The sequence below is a fragment of the Pyxicephalus adspersus genome, chromosome 7, assembly GCF_032062135.1.
Source record: "Pyxicephalus adspersus chromosome 7, UCB_Pads_2.0, whole genome shotgun sequence".
Lineage (NCBI taxonomy): Eukaryota > Metazoa > Chordata > Amphibia > Anura > Pyxicephalidae > Pyxicephalus > Pyxicephalus adspersus.
In genome coordinates this window covers 30,939,840-30,965,282 of record NC_092864.1, presented here as the reverse complement: position 1 = coordinate 30,965,282, position 25,443 = coordinate 30,939,840, and the positions used below count along the sequence as shown (strand labels likewise).

The window sequence follows — 25,443 nt, the reverse complement described above, 5'->3', positions numbered from 1 at the left end:
CCCGGTTCCCATAATTAACTTGGTTTGGAAGGGAGGGAAAAGCTTTTATTAGGGACAACTGTTCTTGTGACAGCTGAAGATGGGAATTCTGAACATTTTGGTTCAATTTCATTTTGTTTGGATTTGCATACGTTACTTAATTTGTTGGATAACTTTTTCCTTTTTGTAATAATTAAATTTATAGGTAAAGGTGAGCCTGAACCCAGGGGGAAAGGAATGGCCATGACCAGGCAGGCTGGGGAATTTGACATATAGGGGTTAGGAAGAATTCAAGGAGGTGGAAAAGACCCCAAGAGAAACATATTAGAGAGGAAAATCGGGACAGCTATCCTTCCTCCCTCCCTGGTGTTAGTGGTTTAGGAGGTAGGGCAGTTTGGGGTCCTTCGGGGCAGTATGGCAGTGAGTGTTGCGGTGATGGGAGGACCTACCTTAGATGTAGCACCTCCTAAAGTAGTGTTGGTAAAAGTGGCGACAGTAGTTCAGAAACCAGAAAATCTGCTAAATTAGTTTTGTTCCTGGTGCGCCTGGGAGCAGAAAGGATCATTCTAAAGGGGCAGACCTAAATTGGGTGTTTTGTTCAAGTCCCTGCTCTTAAGGACCTGTAACCAGTAAGGAGGTGCCACTGGTTTAAAGATGGACATGTGGTTTAGAAATTCAGTTATGTTATGGGAATTATTGATGTGAATGTTTCATATATACAATTTTGTGTTTAATAAAAGGCTGACAAGGCCAATTTTTTTCCAAAATAGTGGTAAAAAAGAGGAAAAAAAAAAAAAAGAGATAACGGTCGAAAGGGGAGGTAACTTCAGCATTGCAAAGGTCAAGGGATTTAAAGCTGTGTAGAAGAAGGCAGCAAGACATTTGTAAGCAATTCCTGGCCACATGAGCAGATGCCCAGTAGGACCTCATTCACAAGGATGTGTCCATCCGCAATGCAAATGGTACACTCTGCTGGTTTCTAGTACGTGTAATGCAAGGCGCAGCCATACACATAACCACGTCACCTCCATGCCATGGTGTTTCCCAATGTTGATCCTGGTACAATGCAACACAAACTGATGTAAAATGTAAAACAATACAACAACAACAATATGTAATAACTATCTAAGGGACAACTTGTGGGCACACAGTTCACCACGCCAAGGTCTGATAAACATTTCCTTCAATGCAATTCTTTATATCACAAAATCTCTGGGAACAATGATGCCATTATGAAACAACCGCTGGCAGGGCCAAGAAACCATTACACAGAGGGGGATGGAACTAGTCGAATAGTCACAGAGTCACAGAGTAGGATATTTAGAAAGGACACCCAGTTTTTGTACATTTCAGAATCCATTTTTAACACTTTTATATTTAAATTGCAAAATTATGCTTTTAAAAAAGATGCCACGCTGGTTTTCATGGGTCCTAAAAGCCCACTATAGGGAAAAACATTGTATTCTTAAAACTGTATGAGGCCAATAAGTGATGACAGTGTTCAGTACATGAATTGCTTTTACACATTTTTCCACATTAACATGCAGACCAAGCTGTCATTTTAAAAGGTTTATACAGCAAATTGCCCTGGTATCCAGGTGGCGAAGTCAGAAGCATAAGAATTTCGCCTCCATCTGCAGCCAATGTGATAAAAACCGCAAAAAGATGTAAAGCGTAAAAACAAAAGAGGAATAATATATGGCCAAAGGCATGGAGACACTGCTACACCTATACAAACTTGTAAACCCCAAAACCATGGATATTAGCAAGGATTCTAGAATAGCCTCCACTGTACTGTCAAGTGATGATGATGGATGGGGAGGCCTGGCTCATGTTCTCCTTCTAATTCATTCTGAAAATGTTCCATAGGGTTGAAGTCTGAGCTCTATGTGGACCACTCAACATCTGCCATGGCATGTCTTTAAACAGAGTCTCAAACAGAGAAGGGCCATACCCAAACAGTTTCAAGTCTGGAAGGGAACAATTGTCCAAAATGTTGTGGTCTTTGGCAGTGGTGGACATAGCTAATAAGTGGCCCCTGCTCAGATCTGACTAGGGGCCTCTGTTGGCCAGGGTCCGGGGCCTTCGTGCAGCTGCTTACTTTGCACCTCCTTATGTCTGCCCCTTGTTTTTGTAACATTAACAGAACCCTTCACTGGAAACACCTGAACTCAATCCTTTGGAGGACTGTCCAAAGACTTGTCCATATAGTGTATGGGAATTCAGGGGTAAGCCAAGCCTGCCACCTATAACTGGAAAATCACCACTATCTGGGCATCCCAATATTTAAAAATGTATTCCCTAAACGGTTACCAAAAGTTTTGCTCTGCATAATTATCTAAAATGTCTTTGTATGTTGTAAAAGTTTTAGTACTAAGCATTGGAAATGCCTACGCTCAATCTTTTAGAGGGGTTTCCACATCCAGGTAGGTATGAGGGGCAAGTATGCAAAAACTAATAGATCTGTAGGAAATAACAGGAAAGAAACTAATGGTTTAAGAGAACCTGTCCTGGTCACTTAGCATTTTGAGTAGTTTTGTAATTCCATGCCCTACCAAACCAATTCATTTATATCCAAATGGGTAATCCCATCCATTACATAGATCTAAAGCAGATTGTGTAATCATAACATTACATGAATCATCTTGAGTCTTTGAATAATTCTTCTACTTCACAGCGTTAATGACACCAGTCCATATGTAAATACCATCACTCTCACCATGACTGAAGAATGGAGTGTCAGTGGAACTTTTGTGCCGAGTTTGCATGGCGATTTCAGGTCCTGTCAATGTGACAAGATTGGCAGATGGCTGAATACAAAGGTCATTCCAGCACATAGAGCTTCTCACAGATAACGCTTTTATCTCACAGGCTCAGTGTGCTCATTTACCACACACATGCCAACCGCATCTAATCTCTTTTCACAAGATTCCAGCAGCCTCAATTAACTCATAATGATTCTCTAGCCGCAGGAGGACACTACATGGCTTTCGCCCAAACTCTAAAAAACAAGACCCTGGTGCGCATTAATGGTGTTCATGGCATATTGGCAAGCAAGATTCCTATAAATAAGAGCTTAGTGAGGTCTGGAATGGGTTATGATAAAAAGGACTAAAATGAAAGGTGCACCTATACTGGTCCTGCACGTCTTCTCCAGGTAAAGGTCAGCTGGTGTTCTTGTTGAATCTTGGGGGGAATGCAGAACAATCTAGCCAAAAACTCATGAGATGCTTTATGCATTCTAATGGATGGAATGTCTTCTAGTGGAACGTGGTATGTTCTGCATGACCCATGAACTTTTCCGGGTCCATGGCATCACACCCAGGGGCATGAGGTAAGTATACACCTAACAGGGGCAGGGGGCTGGGGTTGCATGTGTGGCATTGTGCGGCAATATTACTTGAAGCACACCTTCTTTGCCAATGCTCTATATACATTCCCTTCCTCCGACAATTCCTCAACATTTTTATTACTGTAAAGCTGGAACTCTCTAATCAGCAAAGTTCACCCTTGCAGATGGGAAAGATTTAGTCCTCAGTCAGCAGGGGGAGAAGTGTTGGAATTCGGCATTGAGACCACAGGTTCCACCGAGAGAGTGTTCTTCGCTGCACCATGCCAACAAGTGACAGGCTTTACTATCAGACTATGCCTGACGAACTGAAACACTCTGCACTCTGCACTTTTTTGATGCACCTGGAAAAAATGTAAACTGATTATTTAAATCCAATAAACAAATACATGCTTTGCACCAGCCGAACGAGCATGTTTAGGCTTTGACTTAGTAGAATAGAAGTGATCAGGCTGCAGAACATTCACTCCATTTTTTTCTTTTATAGAGAAAGGGTCAATGTCCACTCGCACCAAAACATTTTGTGCTGCCCTGTGGCTGTACTTCACTCTGACCAGGCCCTCAGGGACAAAGCCGATTATCTCACAGTCACAGAACACAGTCGCCGTCTAGGCAGATGTCCTACTAAACTCATCCAAGTTCAAACAGAGATTTGTATTGTGGCCACACAAATTCATCCAGGCCAAGAACATGATTACACAACAAGCCAACAATTGTCAGATTACCCTGTATGTAAACTTAGAAGAGACATGTGCAAACAGTTTGGAGGCCAGTAAACCTAAAACATAATTTGATGCACATAAAAATAGAACTATTATTATTAATAATATTCTATTTATAGGTTAAAATAATTTATGAGCTACAAATCACAGGAGAAGATGCCAATCATGAAGGAGATCTTTTTCTGTATACTTGTGATCAGTAACCACATACATACATGGCCCCTTTATGGCGATTCAAGCATTTTGGTGAGAATTTAAAGCAGATGAAAGTCTTAGTTTATGAAACAAGCAGAACATATTATAGACAAACACAGATCAGTCCATGTCAGCAAAGTTACCAAAATCTTCGCTTAAATATGTAGAACGCCAGTTTTAGGGCAGGTGTGTGACTGCCTACTGGTTCTCAGATCTGTGCATGGTCCAGACCAGCTATTCTCAACCAGAGTCCCATGGAACTCCAGGGTTCTTCCAGTGTTTCTTTCGGCTTCCTTGAGCTTTAGCTGATCCTCCCATCTGATGGCACCCACATAGCTCTGGGTTTGGTGCCATTTGGCAGAACCTGTAGGATGACACCAGTGATCTTTTTGGCTATCTAGTTGGAATTGCAACCAACACAATAAAGGGTACTGGTTCCTGATTATCACCATAACAGGGGCATTCTTCCCACACACCCCCAGTTATATTATTCAGGGGGTTTCCCTATGACCCCAAATTTCAAGGGTTCCTTTAGAATAAAAAGGCAGGTAAAGACAGTGGACATGTCGGAAGTCACAGAAGGGCACGTCCAACTTTGTCACTACTGGGTTCCAACATTCAAGTCTCACCAGCCCAGCCAAGCAGGATGTTGCTTGTAGTCTGAATGGGAGTGAGTATGGAGCTTCAACCTACGGTATATTGGTAACATCATTTATATCCTTGCAATCTATTTCCCCCATTTGTCAAAAATGATTTAGAAGCCTATGAAAAAATAATTCAACACTTTACTTTATGGCTGAAAACAGTCATCCAAGGACACACAGACTACAATGCAACCTGATAAAACAAACACATAAAAACAAGTGCTTTTACCATGAGAACAATGGTCAATTTCCACATCAAACACAATGACTGATCAGGAACTTTGCGTTTTTCTCAAGAGAAAATTCTACGCGCCAGTGAAAGTTCTGCAAATCTGTCTTCTGGGAAAAAAAGGCTGTTTATTTATTTTGGGTCTGGTACAGACACAGTCTTATCGGGACCTCATTGTCTTACATGGTGTGCAGAAGATGAGCTCATTGCGAGTTCACCTAAAACTAACAAGACTAAAATGGAAAAATGATAAGGGATTTATCGCAGTGCTGTCATTAGTAATGCAAACAGAACTATTGGGATCTGAATTATAGCACAGAAAAGGGGTCATTCCCATGGGCAGGTGCTTAAGGGGGCTATTGGTGTCCTCCTCTGCAGGGCTGCCAACACTCAATTCTAATGATTTTGCAGCATTGGTTTATAAAATGATAAAAAACAAATCATTCTCATCTTTCAAAACCACACAAGGCATTTACATCTATTCCTGAACTGTGGCTAAAAGGCAACACACAGATATGAGATGCCTGCATGATCCACAATCCACACCACATGTCCATTGGCAGCCCTATGCCAAGTTGGCAATTTTGCAGCAATGACTAAATTTCTCCTTTTTTTTGCTAATAAATGAATTGCAGTCAATATAGGGTCTGTGTCACTAAAGTTCCAAGTAAATTGAAGCTCAATTGCCAAGTTGATTTACTTTTTGGAGCCTATGGGGTGGCAGAGCTGCCAGTTTCGGCAGCTTCTCTTGTTTTTCAATGCAGCTGCTGATGCCAATGCCAACAATTTGCATTGACAAGAATTGCAGTCAAATAGAAACCGAGCTGCTACAAAGTTACCGGTGTGCTATGACCTTTTGAATACTCATTGCTTCTACTCTGTAAAGAGAGTTTGTATTTGCTCAGCAAAGTTAACTGATCAACTTCTTGAAAACTTCAGTGAGACTCAAACTCAAGAAGCAGTCACCCAATGAATGAAATATTAATTTAGGAGAAAATGTTTAACTACACAAAACTGATATTTTAGCTTCTGGTAGATGCTGGATAAGTGAACCCCCCTGATAGTCTTATGTGCCCATTATTAGGAGTTCATGGCATCCCTGCACTGAGTTTCCAGGTCTGTACATTCGCTGTGCCAATTATGAGTTGTTACCACTATCCTTACACCAAGTTCCAGGGTCTGTGCACCAACTGTGCCCAATATAAAGGGTTAGGACTATCCCTGCACCAAGTTTTTGAGCCTGTACACTTGCTGTGCCTATTATGAATTGTTCCTACTATCGCTACAATGAGTTCCAGGGTCTGTGCATCAGTTTTGCCCATCATAAGTGTTTCACACCAACCCTGCACAGCTCCACCTGTTACAGAAAAGCTGCAGAAAACTATAGGATGGGGAGGAGACAAGACCAGGCAATATGCTAATGGAGAAAGCGCAGGAGAGACTGGTCTTTATTACAGGACGTTCCTGCACAAAGACAAAGTATTGTGCTGGATTACTTCACAGATCTGCAAGAAATACACAAAGAACACCAGGATACAAGAATACACATGGCTCTTGTATTAAGGTAATATTTGCATATCCTGGTTAAGTTTTGAAACACTTATTAAATACACTCTGCAATGCATAAAAACACTTATTAAACTATGCAGAGATGTGTGAATGAGTCATTTGAGTCCTAAAAATATTTCTTGGGTGATACTGTTCTGTTACAATTTACAAAGCTTTACAGATTGTAAGTGTCCCACCTCTGGATATATTATTAAGGATTAGATGATGCATCAGACTTATTTTTTTGCCCTTTTTGCACTAACTTTAGCTCGAAAACTATTTTTGACTCCTTTGAAATGCACACCTGTCTTTCCCCTAACAAAAGGGGAAAAAAAAGACGGCATTTAAAAAGAAAAAGGAAGTGGTTTTACTGTATTGCAGGAATTACCCTTTGCTCCCGGTTGCCTGTTAATGGCTGACTTGTTCTGTACAGGAAAAACAAGTGACTCAATTACCCATGAGCTGTAACAATAGCACGCTGGTCATCAGAGGAATCCCTGTACGCAGGTGTCCTGCCACAACACAGATGTGCTCCTATGCAAAGCTGCAGCAAAAACAACACAAAGCGCAGTACAAATAAAATACAAGCCGCTGCCTGAAATATATGTGCAGCAATGTTCACCCATACAGCTCATTGATCAGCATTTACAGAGCTGGGGTCCTGGGTTAATAACCTGCTCATTGGATGAGAGTTCTGATGACTTTACAGAAATTTATAAAATCCAAGAAAAACATTTTATTAAGTACACACAAACATAATAAAATCACAAAAGTGTCTGTGATACATTAAGATTATTGCTCAGGAAAATAGATCCAGCTCAATAAGGCATTATAGAGGCCCTGCTACTAACTTGGCACAGAAATACCAAGCATTATACATGCTTATGTCTATTCCTCCAGAGGTTGCTAGGGATTCCTGGTTAGGAGGCTTCCGAATTTTCTTTATGAGCTTATAATTTAAATAATGTAATTATTTACAAACCCATTCTGTAATAGAACAGAGACAGGAACTCTTTATGGAGACACCAAAATGACTTATTTGGCTAAAATACCTCTTTAAGTATTAACTACTCCTTTAAGAAAAAGGAAAAAAAAACATTTCCAATTTGATGTAAATTGGAATATGAAATTAAATAATCATCCTGTGCAAAACATAATCCTCACTTACTGCTCCTGGAGGGAAATTATGGATATCACCAATACGGTGTGATGTAATAAGATTGGGGGTTTAACAAAGTTCATTTATTATTCATACATTTTTAGCACATTTTGAGACCGACTGCTATCAATTAACAAGATTTCTTCTCTGCAGCTTTTTCATATTCAGGCCCCAACCAGAAATAAATCATTTATTTAATTTGATTCAATGAAATGTTAGAAATCTGGCAGCAGAAATAGAACAAGCTGTCCATCAAGTCCACTTTTTTTGTAATTGTTCTCCAATTGTGTTTACAATAATGGATTACTACTGGAACTTTATTTCAAGCATCAGCTACTCCTTTGGATAAAGTACCTTGTAAGGTTAGTTTTAGACTTCCCATGTTTTTCATGCTAGCCTCATACTGAAAATACTGCCCTGCTGAACCTTAATCACACTCAGGCCAAGTTCAGATGGGCGGTGAGGTTGAAGTGAGGTTACCGATTTACCAAGCAAAAACTCGGCCAGCTTTTTGGACTTTACATGATGAGTCCCACTGGCGGCAACCTACAGGGAATGAATGGGAATTGAAGTGCAGTTTATTAACACCCAGTGTCAAATTTTGAAATGTTGGCTCATTTAGATACAGCACAGTGGTTGGGATAGCTTCCAACAGCCAAGAGTCACCCAGGAATGCCTGTTACCACTGCCCGTCTGAACCTACCCTTATGTATTTTAAGGTTTCAATCATGGCCATCCTCGCCTTTATTACCACAAAAGGGTCCTGCAGTCTCCTCTCTTGGTTTATCCAGCAGGCTTTTCACAATTTTCGTTGCCCATCTTTGGACTGATTCCATTTTATCAATTTCTTTTGCAAGTGCGGTCACCTCAACTGAACTCATTCTAAAAGAGGTTTGATATTTGAATTCATGAGCCCACTATACACAAGACAAATAAAAAAAAACATTGCATCCAACATCCTGATCCTCATTCTACATACTTATACACAGTCAAGGACCAAAACTAGGAAGTAGTCAAACTTTCCATTAATGAAGAAGCCAATGCTACCCTCATCTAAGCAATGGTCACCTGATCTCACTTCTGGGAAAGCTGCGGTTCAGGAACAATTGACCTGTTACCAGGTGAACCTTCTACAACAGCAGCTCAGGAGCAGACACATGGAGGTGAAAACTGTGGGCCACTAAACAAGGGCTCCAGACCCTCATCTGCTAAGAGGAAAGTCAGCCAGATCAACCAAGGGGCTCCAAGTCAGTTCTGCATAAGGCCCACTGTTGGCTGAGTCCACCACTGGCTCCACAGGCTTTCCTAAAAGGTTCTATTGGAACGGGTGTTTGGGCTACACAAAGAATTTCTTTTGACCTATAAAGTTGATTTTGCATTAGGAGAAACAAGCTGGGTAGATATAAAGCCTCAATTTGTTCTGATGACCAGTGACACCAAGAATAAAACTGAGGAAAATCCAATAAATCACCATCCTTTAGATACAGCATGTATCTAAAGGATGGACTGAAGGCAACCTATTTGGGGAACAAAGATCTGTGTGTGGTGATATGAGCTTGTTCTAAAAAGCAGGTTAAAAGTGAGAAGGTGACACATTATTATTATCCAGTATTTATATAGCACGGACATATTACACAGCACTTTATAAAGTCCATAGTCATGTCACTAGCTGTCCCTCAAAGGGCTCACAATCAAATGTCTCTACCATACTCATATATCATTATTATAGTCTAATTGGGGGGGGAGCCAACTAACCTAATTGCAGGTTTTTGGAATGTAGGAGGAAACCAAAGTACCTGGAGGAAACCCACACAAACACAGGATAACCTCCAAACTCCATGCAGATAGTGTCCTGGCCGAGATTTGAACTTGGCGCTGAAAAGGCCAGAGTGCTAATATCTCAACCAATGTGCTGCCCACGAAGCTGCAGATCTGCACCTTCTAAGTAGTGTTGTCACACTCTTGCAACAGTGTACACCAGGAATCTGTACGAGTATATAACAAAAGAAAAAAAACAAAGGGCTGAGAGTTTAAAATACTTTTGGCAAATAGAACAATTCACATCCTGGATATCTAATTCTACAGCATATTTAGTGTATTTGCCAAGGCTCGGCTTTAATGATATATTTCTCTAATGACCATCATCCGAAGAATATGTGTGCCAGATCCTCTGACAATCAAACGTTTTCCGGTAGAAAGGGACATCTGATCAAAAGATGACAGACCAAGCTGTCATTCCTTCTGTTCGGAACCTCTGCTGCACACTAGATAGTTCACTTGTATGAATTCAGCCAATTAAAGGGCATTTATTCGCCAATCTGCCCAATCTCTCTGTAACTGTTTTGGTACAATGTTCCACATTGCAAGTTTGTGTTTAAAAGAAAAAGTTCTGCTTTAACTGGAATCAGGAGCAATCATATATATTACCCTTCAATGTCCTTGGGCAAATTGGCAAATGGCTCAGGGCATTCACCTTCATTAGGGACCCAATTACCAAAATAGCAAGGATTACAAGGAGCTGGAATGCAGTGCATTTAAAAGCCCCATTTTATATTTGAGCATAACTTCACCTGGATAAAACTTAACGTGGACTTACGTTCTACTTTTGGAATTTTCCATCTTGCAAACCTAACAAATTTTTTTGAGAAGTAAAAAAACATTCTGTACTCTCTTAAAGCTTAGGTCACATTTTGGTGTGATCCACCTGCTGTGCCTTATCTACAATACTCCATCCAGGAACCGTCAGCAACTCAAACATCTCATACAGGAATACGACTCATATCCTAAAATTGTTCCCAGCTGCACAGCGGTGTGCCACCAGCTCCACAGCGGTGTGCCACCAGCTCCACTCCATGGACGGACCACTATCAGCGATTTAATCCCGACAATACTCCTGACCTCACACAGCCGTGCTCTTGCTTGGATTCACTTCTACCAGTAACTAAACCCAGACACTGCCAAGATTCCAACACAAACGGGTTTCTTACAAGGATCTGCATCCAGCCGGGAAGTATATGTCAGTGTAAATCAAATTACAAAAATTTGACATCTTTATAGTATCTTTAAACAGATGTTGGCGCAGTTAAGTCTCTTTAACGGTGCAACATGTTGCTTTTGGAAATCATGTGGTGATGTGCTGCAGCCACATTGTCTTGAATGGGAGAGTTTGGGAGTGCGGTTGAGCCTGTGGCAAAATGCTGTGGCTCACTGCAGGTCTGATTTGCCCCCTACTCTGTCCCCTGCACTCCTGAGTTACACTATAAATGTCAATAATGACACTTTTTGGAAATGCCATAGTCCAATGTTGCCACCATCAGCAAGCCCACCATGCCATGCAGCCAGTGTAGTACACACAGGCAAGAACTGGCTGAAAGGAAGCTATATGAGTCGTCATCCTTGGCTTTCATTGGGGACTACAAGAATTTGTTTCAACACAAATTTAGCAGACATGGACCACTGTTTTCACCATAAAACCCTCCTTAAGAAATGCTATGCAGTCTGTTAAAGTGCATGTAGACAGAAAGTGACTGCATCATCAAGCATCAAATAACAAAATGGGTGAAAAAGTAAAAATAAAATTTTGTTAAATCAATAAAAAGGGCAATTTTAAAGACTGGTACACTTTAAAACCTAATTCCACCTGTAATCCATATATGCTACTCTCATCCTGTGCAAAACAAAACTCATCTGATATAGATTACTCTGTAGAAAATAAAAAGAAGACTTTCCAACAGACCAGTCCCAGCTAACAAGCTGATAGAGATTCTATTGAAGACTCATCAGAAATACATCAAGCAGGTGACGTCCCATCATACCCTGCAGCAAGCCCCCCTCCAACTCACCAGGCTAACATTCCATAAAAATGAAGACAAAAGGCTTTTGTCAGTCAGAATGTTTTTCGGTTTTTCAACCCAAGGTTTCTTATTTGAAGACTTATTGAAAGAACGCTGAAAGAACTCAGCACTGAGGGAATTACTGAAGTAGCTATTGTTTAGTATGCTAGATGTCTGCCATCAAAACTTTCTGGACAACAAAAAACAGCCAGGAACGGGAAGAGAAATATATTGCTGGTTGAGTCCAGAACAGATGTTAAATGTGACCATATGTTTGTGGACACCTAACCAGCACATTAATAGGTACTTGTTGGGCATTTCATTTTATAACCCTGGAGTTCACCACCTTTGGGGCTATACCAGCCTCCATTGTTCTGGGAAGACAATCTACAAGACATTTGGATAGGTCTGTGACCATTTAGCCAAAAGAGCATTTGTAAGGTCAGGTACTGATGTTGGATGAAAAGAACCACAGGTCACAGGTTCAGGTACAGGAATTCTTGAAATCACATCACATCCCGCTAACTATGGTATTTGATGTACTGCTCCCATTTACTTATCAGTTGCTGCACTGACTCTACTAGCCCAGTATACCATGCCAATTTCTAAAACTACAATATACTAAAGCTAATAATTAAAAAGGATAATTATTATATCTGAGCTCATTCCAGACATACATTATGAGGTAACGTTTGGACACTGAAATGGCAATTATAGGCCATGAAGTGAAGGCATTAAACACATCACAATAGGATCACGATTAGGAAAACGCAATGAATGTAATCATCACCGACATGACGGATCTTTAGCAGCACATACATAAGGAAAAGGTTGCTACAGAATTTCCAGCCGTCAAGCAAATCTTCAGTGCACATCACATGGGTAGAACATGAAGGCAGCTATAAGCTTTAGTCGCCAGCAAGGTTTCTGATCTTTAAAGGAATTGATCAGGAAAGCAGAGCAAAAATGCAAATCAGTCACCAGCTGGAATTATAACCGGAGGAAAAAAATCCTTTTCAGAATGTGGAATGATAGAACTTTAGCAAGGATTTTACTGCTTTGATATAAATATGCAGAAGTAGCAGAACACAGGCGGATTTTTTTATTTTTTGGTTTTATGGCCGAGGTTTTGGAGAGGATTTTGACATATAGCTTTAATAAGAACAGGTTCAGACCTGAAGTGGAAGCAAGCAATTCTCTGCAGCTCTCAACAGCTGGCACCTTGCCATCCGCTCAGCTGCAGAAACTACAGAACTGGTTCTTAAAGAAGCAGCATTTAAATCCCCGACAGCAAACAGCAGTGAGCAGAACTGAATTGGACCACTGCTCCTTGTCATCCCTATTCATTGGGATCATATTTGGATTGTTTTGTATGCCTTTGTGATTTTGTTGTCAGCAAACATGTGTCTCAAGTAAATTGTACTTGCATACCAAAAAATCCCTTCTTTTGTTAAAAGCAACACTAAAATGTGCTAAACAGAGACACAATATGAATGTCAAAAGTGTATATTTTAGTTTTGTATAGTGTACAAACTCAGTGAAAACTGACCAAGACATACACTATATTACTTGTTCTGCTGCTTGTTACTCCCAACTGTTGCTCCCTTATGAGCAAAGTAGCCAGAAGAATTTTCCCATCTGACATTTCCAGGTGTATCTTGGCACCCCAAGTTTACCAGGACTGGTGTTCTCTTACATACCAGTCGTCGACTGGGAAAAACAAAACAAAACACATACTAACATGACTGAATAACCGCATGAGCGACCATTGGATTGAGTATTAATGAAAGCAGATCATCTTGAGCAAGAGAACAAATTCACCTGAAGCAGGAAATGCAGGAAATTAAGGGGAATCCCTGTAACTTGCTTCTTGGAATGTTGGGAAGTTTGGAAAAGTGGAACAGAACCATAATGAGGTCATAGAAGAAGCCTTTTAACTGGGAAATCTACTTGCCCCACCCATCCCAACCTGCGCTATTCCCATGGCACAAGATACTAATGTCTCAGTATATTAGCTGATGCAGCAAAAAAACACAATGTAAGTCATGCACAAAGAAAAAAAAAATAAGAATTATAACAATTTGGTACATATTATTCTTACTTATTCCTTCATATGAAGCAAGTTTGGCCACTTTTCCAAAAACATAGGTGGTTAACACTACAATTAACATTTGTACAAAAGGTCCCAAAAACCTGGGAATCAAATTATTGACTGGACAGTTTTCTTAGGGTATGAAGCACATATTATAATTGAAAGGGAGTGAGAGGTCTGAGTCCCGATGCGTTTCACCCACTGGACTTCCTCAGGGGTATGAGAACCAACAAACAACTATAACATTAGAAATTATACTTAAAACAGTACATGTTACATTACACTCAGTAACCTTTTAAACCTACACACTTCTACATTACCATTACACTCTCACCCACATGCATACCAACTACTGAATGTAGTTAGAGATGAACTGAAGATTTATTTCAAATAAATTCTAATGCAACTCAACTGCTAATTTCCTCCTTATCAACTATTGAATCTGTGACACAGAAAGAATGAACCAATTTTTTTACCTCTTAAAACTTGTTTCTCTTACTGAAGCAATTATCCAATTTTACAAATATGTGCAATTACTTTTGGCCCCTCCCTCCCCTTTTTTATTTTTATTTTTTATTTTTTTAAAGATAAATGCAACAATTAACCTAAAAGATAATTATTCCTGTAAATAAATGTATGCCAATAGTCCCCCTGAGGCTTCTATCTTTACTGCCTAATAAATACTAGAAGGGTCTATGGAGCAATGCTGCACATGTGGAGTAACAATGCACCCCACTCACTTAGAAGACGTTCAGACGGGCTGGCCACCTAGAAAAGTTAGCGATTTTTGGTATGTTCAAAGGGGTATAAGTGAAATGAAGAAAGAGAAAGAAGTTGAATCTATTTAAAAGTACAGTTCCTTCAGGATCAGTACATTTTACAGTATTGGTATTGTTTATGGATTTTCCTTGATTGCGAGAATTACAACTCAATGAATAAGAAAACCACAATGATGGCTTCTGGTAACCTTTGTATTCTATCAAACCTGAAGTTTCTCTAAGACTAGGTTCCCACAAATGTCCAAGGGTGTTCCAAATTGTAGAGGTTTATCCTACACTTAAGTGTAATGTCAAGACATATGATGTGATGGTCATGGGATTTTGCATGCAACATCGACCAAAAGCCAACAAAATGTCATCACTAGACACACCTTTTTAACATGTGTCTTCAGGGAGAACAAACTATAATTACTTCATCCACAGCTCACATTATATCAGTGGTGGTCAGTAGGAAGAATTCCTCTTACATTGCTGACCATTGGGAATAATGTCACCTTTACAGATAGCCAAAAAGATCATTGGCGTCACCTAAACTGACCTGAAATGCACAAACTGCTTATTGCTAAAGGAACACCTAGGAACCCAGATTGGGAAACACTAATCCATTTCATTGCCATTGTTTGAATATTTAAGGATATAACCTTGTGTACTTAAAGCATTGGGAACCCAAGGAAAATGATGATTTTTATTATTTGTGTGAACCTAACCCAACTTGCACAACAAGAGTTGTTAAGAATCCATTTATCTTGCCTGCGATCAGAAAACATAAATCCCCACCACAGGCACTTAATTCTGCTTCCTGTATTACAGCCAAAATCCTGCAGATGATAAGCACTTGAGCAGCGCTGACAGTTACAGGGGAATTTATATTCTGTCGTAATCACCAGTCTGGATTTATCACTCCGGTCAGATGATCAGATCCCAACACTTGAAAGCATTGTCTCCTGCAGTCATGACACTGCAGCAAACTGAGTAACCTATAATTATATAGAAATCTTATTTCCATGAAACCAGCCTGCTAACAGGAAACATTCACAACACAGGCTCATCACTGCTAATGTATTTGAAATGAGGAATGAGATGCTGAAATCACCAAATACTGACCCTTCTGTATAAACAAAGTTCAAAAATGATCGGGCAGACTCCACTCTTCTATCTGTGTCTGTCTGTCATTTGCAACCCTTATATAATGTACAGCGCTGTGTAATATGTAGGTGCTATGAATACTGTATAATAATAATAATTCATGCTTACCAATAGTATGCTACTTCTCCATAGCTGGCACAGAAATGACAGGTGTCTGTGAACCAGGATAATGAAGATAAAACTGCCACAGCCAAGCAACATTGTCATTTACCTTACCTAATCTTTGCCCTGCGTGGGTTAAGGTGACAGTTTGACTTTTTAAACTTAAGTGACTTTATTTTCATCTTTATTATGATAGCATAATAGCATTATCCAATGTATTATATTGTGTTTTATGCAAAAACTGGGAGAGGTTCCAGCATATTGTTGCCGATGACACACAGCCATCATTTACTATATGGAGATAGGATTTGTAACAAACCTCATCTAATCAGAGGAGCAGTTTATACTCATGTTGCTGTTCATTGTCCTAAGTATAATATTATTGCTACAACAAAGCTTAACTCCAGCCGACGTTTGTTTTTAAACTATGGCTACAGGCGGGACACATTGCTCAAAATTATTGCTCTTTTTAAAGCACCAACATTTTATGTAGTGCTGTACAATACATAAGGGGTAGCAGATGACTAACCTGCAAATTAACAAGTGCAAGCAATGACACAGGAGGAGTAGAGAACCGGACCAATAGAGCTTACAGTCCAAGAGTATAATAAATGATGCTATTAGTGGACATATATAAGAATGATTGCTGTGCAGACAAATGTGGCTACAGAGGAGCAGAGGATGTTCTGCTCCATGGAGAGAGTTAGGAATAATATCTGCCATTTGGGTCTATTGTTCAATAATCCAATTTATTGCTGGACACCTGTACTGACATTGGAATATTTAATTCTCCTGCATCTTTAGAATAATTCAGACAAATCCAAACTAGGAAAGAAAACAAGCCCTATTGAATCTTTTTTGACATTTTATTCTTTTCTCTTTTTTTGGCTTGAGCTGCTGTATTCCTATAAAAAACAATAAACATTATGGAAGAATACAGAGTGAATATTCCAACATTTTATTCCCAACCTGAGATGATTGGGTCACGCTGAGCAGAGAATGCATGATTTAAAGGATGTAAATAGATTAAATGCTATGGATTTGAAAGGAGGAATTGTAACAATGTCTGGCTGGGGATTTACAAGCCAGGAAGCCATATTATAGAGATGGCAGAGGAGACTGTGCTCTGCAGATCCACAGCTGCAGACTTTGGCTTTTACTACAACCAGAACAGATGGGCACAGATAAGGGTGAGGCCAAATATATCCATTAGTCTCTACATTAAAGCAATGTACAGAACTGTCTGCTTAAAGTGGACTTAAATTCCCAAAAAGGTGGTACTAACGGACAAAAAAAGAAATGTGATTCAAAAAATAAATCCCTGGCTCCTGGTGGCTTTTTGTTTAAACTCTACACTGCCTGGTGCATGTGCCCCGTAGTGTTACATGGCTCTGTGTGTGGCTCTGGCGCAGGGCTCCGCACGTGGCTCCCGCTGATTATGGCAGATTTCAATACCCACCAATGAATATAGTTTTGCTTTTCTTTAGAACTCAATGCAGGTACAAAAAAAATTAGAAAATATGAACTCATCTTTTGAATATTTGGTGATTTTCCCAGCTACACTGACTTCTTTCATATAAAGGTGTCAATGTTTACTGCAATCCAGCCACAGCATTGTCAGCCATGCACCACCAAGAGAAGTCCAGAGGCTGGTGTGCCCATGCCACAATGGCATTACCATATTAATACGGGCATTAGGATAGGTATGTGTATGGCCAACCGTAGAACCCAATCTACAAAAATGTGAATTGTCAGCAACATCCATTTCCTTCATAAACTCACATCGCAGTCACATGCAACTGATTTGCAGGATACGTTGGCCTAGCATGATCCCCCTTCATCTCCAATGCATTGGATATGTAAAACATCTGGGAGTCCATTTACAAAACATTGAATCGGACATTATTAATATTATTAATAATAAACAGGATTTATATAGCGCTAACATATTACGTAGCGCTGTACATTAAATAGGGGTTGCAAATGACAGACAGGTACAGACAGTGACACAGGAGGAGGAGAGGCCCAGAAAAGCCTACAATATAGAAAACATTCACTGAAACATTCTCTGATGGAGAATCAATTATTGCCATTGAAACCAGGTAATGTTCCAGTGAATGTCAGATTCACTACTTTATAAAATGACCCGCTGATGTTTCTGCATTTTCTTCTTACATCCTTCCAATCTAGTGAAATCCACGTGAGTGAAAAGCTCACTGCCTCCTACAAGATCAGCACCTGGCCCCCTGATACTCTGTGCTGCTGGGAATTCTGATTCACTGAAGGATGATAATTCTACACCCACTACAGTTCCACTCATGTTTTCCTTGAAGGCCATAAGAGATGAAGATTATTCCATAAATCACAAGGCATCACATGTACTGGGTGCAGACACTGATGGACCACATGACTACCAAACTGCCTACTGCCTGACCTTCCAGAGCTGTCCAAGTGGGTGGCGCCCACTAGAGGCAGCAATGTCCTTGTGATCTCTCTGTTTATCAGATCTGGTCTAAATCCTGTTAAAGCAAACCTGAACCCAGAAAAAGAAATATAGAATATTGCAGCTTCCCAGTACATGAATGTGTTGGCTTCATTTGTTTTCATTCCTTCGGATTTTATCCCCCCTTTATTTTTTTCTGGTGATCTTGCTAGTACCACTTCTTGCAATGGTGACAACATGGACTTACACTAGTTATGATAGACAGCATTGTCACCCATAGACTGAACTACAGAAACTTCCATCTCTTATCTTCATAATACAGAGTGGAGATGTTCTGCACATGTTATCAGTTCCATTGCTCTCTTTATAACTCACAGAACACACAAAGAGCACAGGAAGATTTCCGGCAGGATCAACATGTTTGTTTTACATTTATTAAACAGTACTCTGATAAACAGACTAAAATGATCAAAGAATAAAAGGCTTTACATTTTGATAAACGTTGAGCTCCTTTTTATAAAACCTGTGTGTATCAGGCTAAAACGGCTGCATGACTTTAACTCTCACCATCTATCTTCAAAATCTGCCAGTGGCCTGGAACAAGCATGCAGCAAGAAAAAAGTCACAACTAATGCCTGAAGTCACTGGACCAACATGATTGCCAATCAGCCAGAAGAGAAGAGAGGTTGGCAATGGTCTTTTCACTACTTCTCTGTTTCCTTTACCCCCATAGAAATCTCAGAAGTCACTAAGGCCAGACATGCATGAAAGAGTTACAAAGAATAAATGGAGCAGCCTGCAGCCAGAATATCAAAGTTTAGCAGGGCACAAGCAGGCAATACCTGCCATTATGCCATGGGGGCATTCTGCCTTGTAAATGCCATGTTGCCAATCATCATTGTAAAGTGATGGGGTGGCACAGACCCAACATGTTACATTGTATTAATTCCTGGATGAGGTTCAGCAAAATATTAATTATCCAAAGGCTTCTTATCTCTAATAGAGATAAGAAAGTTATTACCTATATTAGCTATATGCCTCTTACATTGCCAGCTATTGGGAAGAATGTCACCCTTATAGCCAAAATAATCAATGGTGTCACTTAAACTGACATGAGAGGCACAAACTGCTCAAGGAACACCTAGCAGCTTCTGGAGGAACTCACCAGGTGATACATCCAATCTATTCTTTATAAAGTTTTAATTTCCCCATAATATTATAATAAAAAAAAGACAGATGCAGCATCTTCCTTATAAAGTTACTTTCTGCACCCCATTGAACTACAGTTGGATCACAGAACTTCAATTCATGACTTGCTCTCATTCTAGGCAGCTCCGGCTGTTTGCACAAGCACACCCTCTATTGTACAATCACTGAATGATCACATTATAATCCATCATAATTATCATTCTCCTCTGTCACTTACCATAACTGCATACTCTACATACAAGGTGCTGACCTGCAAAGCTAACAATGCAAAATGGGCCTGATTTATTAAAGCTCTCCAAGACTGGAGAAGATAGATTATCATGGGATAACCTGGTTGATCCAGCAAACCTGAAATCGATCTGAACATGGCATTGGTTTGTGATGCCCTAAATGTATATATATTTTTTCTTGCACATTTACTATTTGTGCTTTGCCTTCTATGTATCCGTCAGTCACCCAAGGCAGACAGGGACCTTCCTGAATGAGCGCAGTAAACACAATCAGCCCAGAACAATCCCAGGTTTTCCCAGGTCAGGGTAAACACAGCTTTCTTTATATTTATCTAGTTTTCAGTCTGCTGCTTAACTGCAGACCAGGACTGAAAGATCTGTGTTTATCTTCTCCCGGTGACTATTGAATTCTGTGTTTTCAGTGCCATGAGGCATAAATAAAGACTTTTATGCTGCACTGCACTCATGTAATCATTGGAGATCACAAACTGCCAAAGGCCAGACGTCATTTATGGCTAAATAACAATTCCCCTTCATTTCATGCGATTCTAAACAGCCAGGTAAGGAACACATAATGTGCAGGTAGGTGAACAGCTTCTGCTTATTAACAATCAGCAATTACTACAGAATAATGAAGTGAGGCTGAAAATAAAATGCGCAATAATCACATATGTCTGATCATGTGACAAACGAAAGGTAAGATATCTGATGTGCAGGTATCCATTAAGTACGCATCATGTCAGTGTTTGGGCGGATCATGCAGCATTGCCAGGAGAAACCCCATTTGAAATGCACAGCAAGGATTTATTAGGGGCCCCATTTACACATATGAATTGTAGGAACACGTGCAATTCTGTATGCTTTGCCCATGCAGTACCAAGAATTGCATTAGAAAGTGGATCTATCGTCAATTTTTTTACATTATATAAAGGGTGGCTAATGCTTTAATATAATTAAAAAAAATGTTTTTAACTTTTTTGATTGAGAGATTCCTTGCCTCACTATTACCAATGGGGCAGTAAAGACTGAATGGGAAACCCGCAGCCTCCTGGGATACATACATCATGTATCCCTGGAGACTGCGAGCTGCTCCTGCTGCACATGTCTAAGATTGGGCATGTGCACAAGGGGCTTTCCTGGAATTTAATAAAAAAATGCCAATCTCACGCATGCGCAGTAAAATCAGCACTTTTGTTTTACATTTTCAGGAAAGCATTTCACTCGATCTCACTCGATCTAGAGATGTCAGAAGAACCCAGAAAAAGGGGCACCTGCTACCCAGTCTTCGCCAGGTAAGTTTTCCACTTTAATGATTCAAAGTGCTTAGAATGCCCAGTTTTTGTGTGTACAATCAAAGGCATATCATACAATCTGTACCATCTGTGCCCACCCTCATCATTGATGGCATAGGGGAGGGGATTAAATATGATATGCAATATAGAAAATTGTACTTTTTACTTTTTTAGCCTTTGCTCCACCTCAGTGCTGCTGATCTCTTGCAGCCTTTTTACAGTGGCAATGGCTGCATCTCTTTTCTCAGGGAGGATTTCCTGAGGGTGACAACTGTTGATCATTCTTACATAATCTGTGTTGTAATAGACACTTGTTGTCACCCCACATAAATCCCAGAAAGCTGGGTGCAGCATTGTGTTGCAGCTGCTCAGTCACCCCAGGAATTTCTGGCTGCAGTGATCACATCTATGGAGAAAGTGTTCAGATGTCCTGTCATCACCTCCAGAGATTCACAAGTTTCTGCTGTATTCCCACCAATGCTGGGAGTTCAACTTCTGATAATCCACTCACCGACTTCTTGTTTTAACTCAGCAAACAAAAGATTTATAAATCCATTCTTCTGCTGCTGTTGGTATTGATGGGATCCAAACTGGCAACTAAACTGAAAGCTGAACTAAACATATATAAAATATTCAATTTACCGCGATTCACCTAATTTGTGCCACAACAAGACATTGATGGCAAATTTAACATTTTATACTTGTCTTTACTATTGTGTTTTTACTTGGGACACAGATCAACACAAGATTTTCCCCTACTGGCTAAATCTGGTATTACAGATCGACCTTAATATAGTGTAATTCCACAGGCATCCTGGTATATGTGTGAGCCAGGAAGAATAAGGTGTCAACAAGAAATATAAATTTGCCTCACCTCTGTAATCGCCTACCACTGCATCAGCACATGGATGACACCCCCCTTTGAAGTATCTCCCCCTTGTAATTTGAAGAATATCTAAATCTAAAATGTTTTAGATTCACAAAGACAATGGTCAGTGAGGCAAAGTGAGAGGGTGAATTTCCCCTAATGTTCACTAAGGTTCTAATCCATTACCACGCCATCCAAAACTTAAACACACTTTATCACTTAGACCTTCCTACCTCCCACTGACAGCATGATTTCATCTTTCAGCCAGTGTGCTGCTGCTCAGTATTCTTTGCATTTACCCCTTTACTTTAGACCTCCAGTGACACACAATGGAGATGCTCATATAATCGGCTGGCCTGATTTTTCAGCACACCCAGTTCAGCGTTATCTGCGTATCTGACTGTGGGAAATTATCAGGTTATAACAAGGTCACACTGAGGGCTGAGAAAAAAAGAGAAACGCGTCAGCAGATCAGAGTCTGCAATCAAGTGTGTGTCTGTGCAATCAAGTGTGCGAGTTCCATGGTTGTCATTTTCTCCCAGCACAGACCTTATGTAAAAGCCGAGCTGGTGAATGAAGAGGAACAGATTCATCCATGTCAGACAAGTCAGGATACAGCGAGCCTGAAATAACCCAATCACCTCCGGAACAAATCAGATGGAGATGCTCCATGTGCAGCAAAGTATATTTCTTAGAGCTGGTGAAAGTAGAGTATTGAGTAGGAAAGCCTGTCCTCTGCCAGCATGCTCCACTGAAAGACCCTTGCTGTGTGTGCGTAGAAGCAGTAGATTCTATGCAGAGGTCTGACACTCCCCCTTCTGGACAGAATGAGAACTCTCAAATCAGCAGAAAGCATGGGCTTGTTGGACCTCTGCAGAGATCATTGTTTCTACAAAAGTCCTTCTATGCAGCGTGGCAGGGGATAGGCTTTTCTATTTTAGCTGTGGCCACTTTCCAGAGAAAATCATCAGCAATGATTTCATCGCAATATATTCTGCCATGCAAGTGAGGGAGGCAGCTATAAAAAAACAGATCTGCCACTACAACAGGTACAGACATAGTATTCAAAGTGTGCCACTGCACAATGGCCCTGGACACTTCTCAGGCAGCAGGGGACCCCATAGCAGCATACCCCAGCTATCCGTCCCTCGGCGCCAGGCTAAGGAAGAGACATGTTTCCCCAGTCTATGGTAAGTGAATAAATTACCCCAACAACCCTTGTGCTGGCGGCTTCTTCCTCTCAGGACTATTCAAGTCCACAAGCATTTACTTTGCAGCTTAACACAGTAGGGTGGGTGTGCACACTAATCTGTTCTGCACAGGGCCCCCACTAGTCTTTTTTACACAGGGGCCCACTAATGGGCATCTGCCGCTGATTGGGAGCATACTGCATAAGACTTTGCTGTACCCCTAATACACATAGCAGACCGGCCCAGGATCTAGTGACAGTAAAACACAGAACCTCAGTTTTCTGAATTCTTTCACATGTATGACTGGTGAATCTAGAACAAAAAAACATTGAGGTTTCTAGAATTTTTTTTGAGCTAGTGCTGAGCTGATGTCTGTGGTCAGTGTCTCTCCTCGATGCACAGAGAATGTATGAGCGGACGGTGGTCTGCTGCTCTCTTTCCCAGGCTGTTTGTCTCTCTGTGGTTTCTTATTGCAATATTTCACATTCACGGGCTGACCACGGACTGTCACATGTTCTGTATGATCGGGGACAATGACTTAACACTCTGCGGTATGTGCGTGTCAATGTATTACCCCATCCTCAATTCACTGCTACCCTGAACTCCATGGCTTTTTATAAATGTACGCTGTCCAATATCTTGAAAATAATCAGCTGACATGGCAAAGTGACCTACGTGTCCAAAATACAGATTACATCAGACATCCGAATGACCAATGAGCACAAATTGACCGTAATAAAAAGATATGAAGAATGGCAGTGCCACCGTGCATGTGTTCCCAGGAGAAAAGTTTTAACAGCTAACGCGTTTCAGATCTCACAAATCCTCATTCAGTGCTCAAGAGGGATGAATAAAATTTAGATCACTGATGTCAAACTCCTGAAAGTCAGTTACTATTTCTGCTATTATTATTGTTCAACCTGATCCTTTAGCTTAAACTTGTTTTCTGTTCCTCTGTAAAAAGCCTTGAAGAAGGGTTTTCCGAAACGAGTTAGTTTTTCTTGGATAAATATAAAACACATACCACTGCATGCACATACATGCCGAGTGGCACTACTATACACATCTCGATCATTTTAAATGTGTTAATCATTTGGATGTCTAAAGTGATCTAAATATGGTGGACTCCATGTAAGAACCACACTTTGTATCCTACAAAATCAGAGCAGCCTACTGAGCATGACCTTGTTCCAGCTTCCAAAGGATATCTAAAAAATAGCAGCAGACATTTATTTATTCGAAATGGGTCGCCAATGAAACTGAACATGGACAAGGATTTGGACCCCCTCTGCTTCTATACACACAAAAAAAAAAAAAAAAGGTGCCAGCAAGAACAAATCCAACCAACAGAATATGGAGAGATTAGGATTTCAGAAAGGTTCATTCTTTGTAACCACTGGAGAGATTCATCCATCACTGAGACAAGTGATGGGAAATTACTGAAATGTCGATGGATACAAGAATGTGAGGAGGAAATCATCCAATGGCAGTTTGGGAAAGCCTCCGGAAGGGATCATCTCCACCATACTCTCCCCAACAAGAAAAAAAGAAACTTTCAGGATGATGATTCTGGTGGTCCTGGGTCAAATACACTGACAAAAAAATCTGCAACATACTGACTGAGCAACCAGGTAATCATCCTAAGCATCCAAAAATCTAACAAGGACTCCTGCAGAATATTGCTCCCCAGCAATGCAGCACATTCCTGCCATCAGGGATGTCATGTGTGGAATTCTTAATAATGGCACAGGGGAAGGACCCATAAGATCTCCACCTGGACTCCTCCAGATACAGAAAATTATTGACAGCAATGACAGAGAATCTTCACATGACACAGATAATGTCCCTACATATCAGATTGGGAGGACAGAGTGCTGATAGATTGTACAGCACTGCATAATATGTTGGTGCTATATAAATCCTGTTTAATAAGAATAATAGAATGTCCCCCATCCACACCCAAACCAAAATATGAAATATGGCCATGTATACAATGAGCACACAGCCAGTTCCAATCTGGAGACATCAATATGGATACAATGTAGAAGATCCTGGGACCAGTAATAATAACAGTGAATGTTGATCCAAGGAACATCCGATTGCCTCATGGAATCAGGAAGGAGTTTTTTCCCGTTGAAGCAAATTCTACCAGGGTTTTTTTCATTTGCCTTCCTCTGGACCAACTATGTCTTATAGGGTTTTATATCTGGGATATGTTTATTTCCCTAGTGGTTGAACCTAATAGACTTATGTCTTCTTTCAACCTAACCTACTATATGTAACTAATGTGCATACAATGTATCAGTGTATGCTACACAAAGCTCCATGTGTAGCCAGAAATATACAGATCTATATTAAGGATCTGTGTTATAATACATTCTAATATTGATGTACTCAGGACTGGTATAGAGGAATGCCATGTACACATAACAGA

General features: G+C 40.3%; 1 protein-coding gene across 2 annotated transcripts in view; it reads right to left on the bottom strand.

The window, feature by feature from the left end:
• Positions 1-25,443, bottom strand: part of LOC140335399 (probable hydrolase PNKD) — a 58,128-nt gene that overhangs the window by 31,965 nt on the left and 720 nt on the right. The window contains exon 1 of one of the 2 annotated variants that reach the window (XM_072417988.1): positions 22,369-22,488. The exons of the other annotated variant lie outside the window; for it this stretch is intronic. Coding sequence (XP_072274089.1) covers positions 22,369-22,412 — 44 coding nt within the window. The 5' untranslated portion in view covers positions 22,413-22,488. Of the gene's footprint in view, positions 1-22,368; positions 22,489-25,443 lie in introns of those variants that run through there. 2 annotated transcript variants of the gene reach the window in all.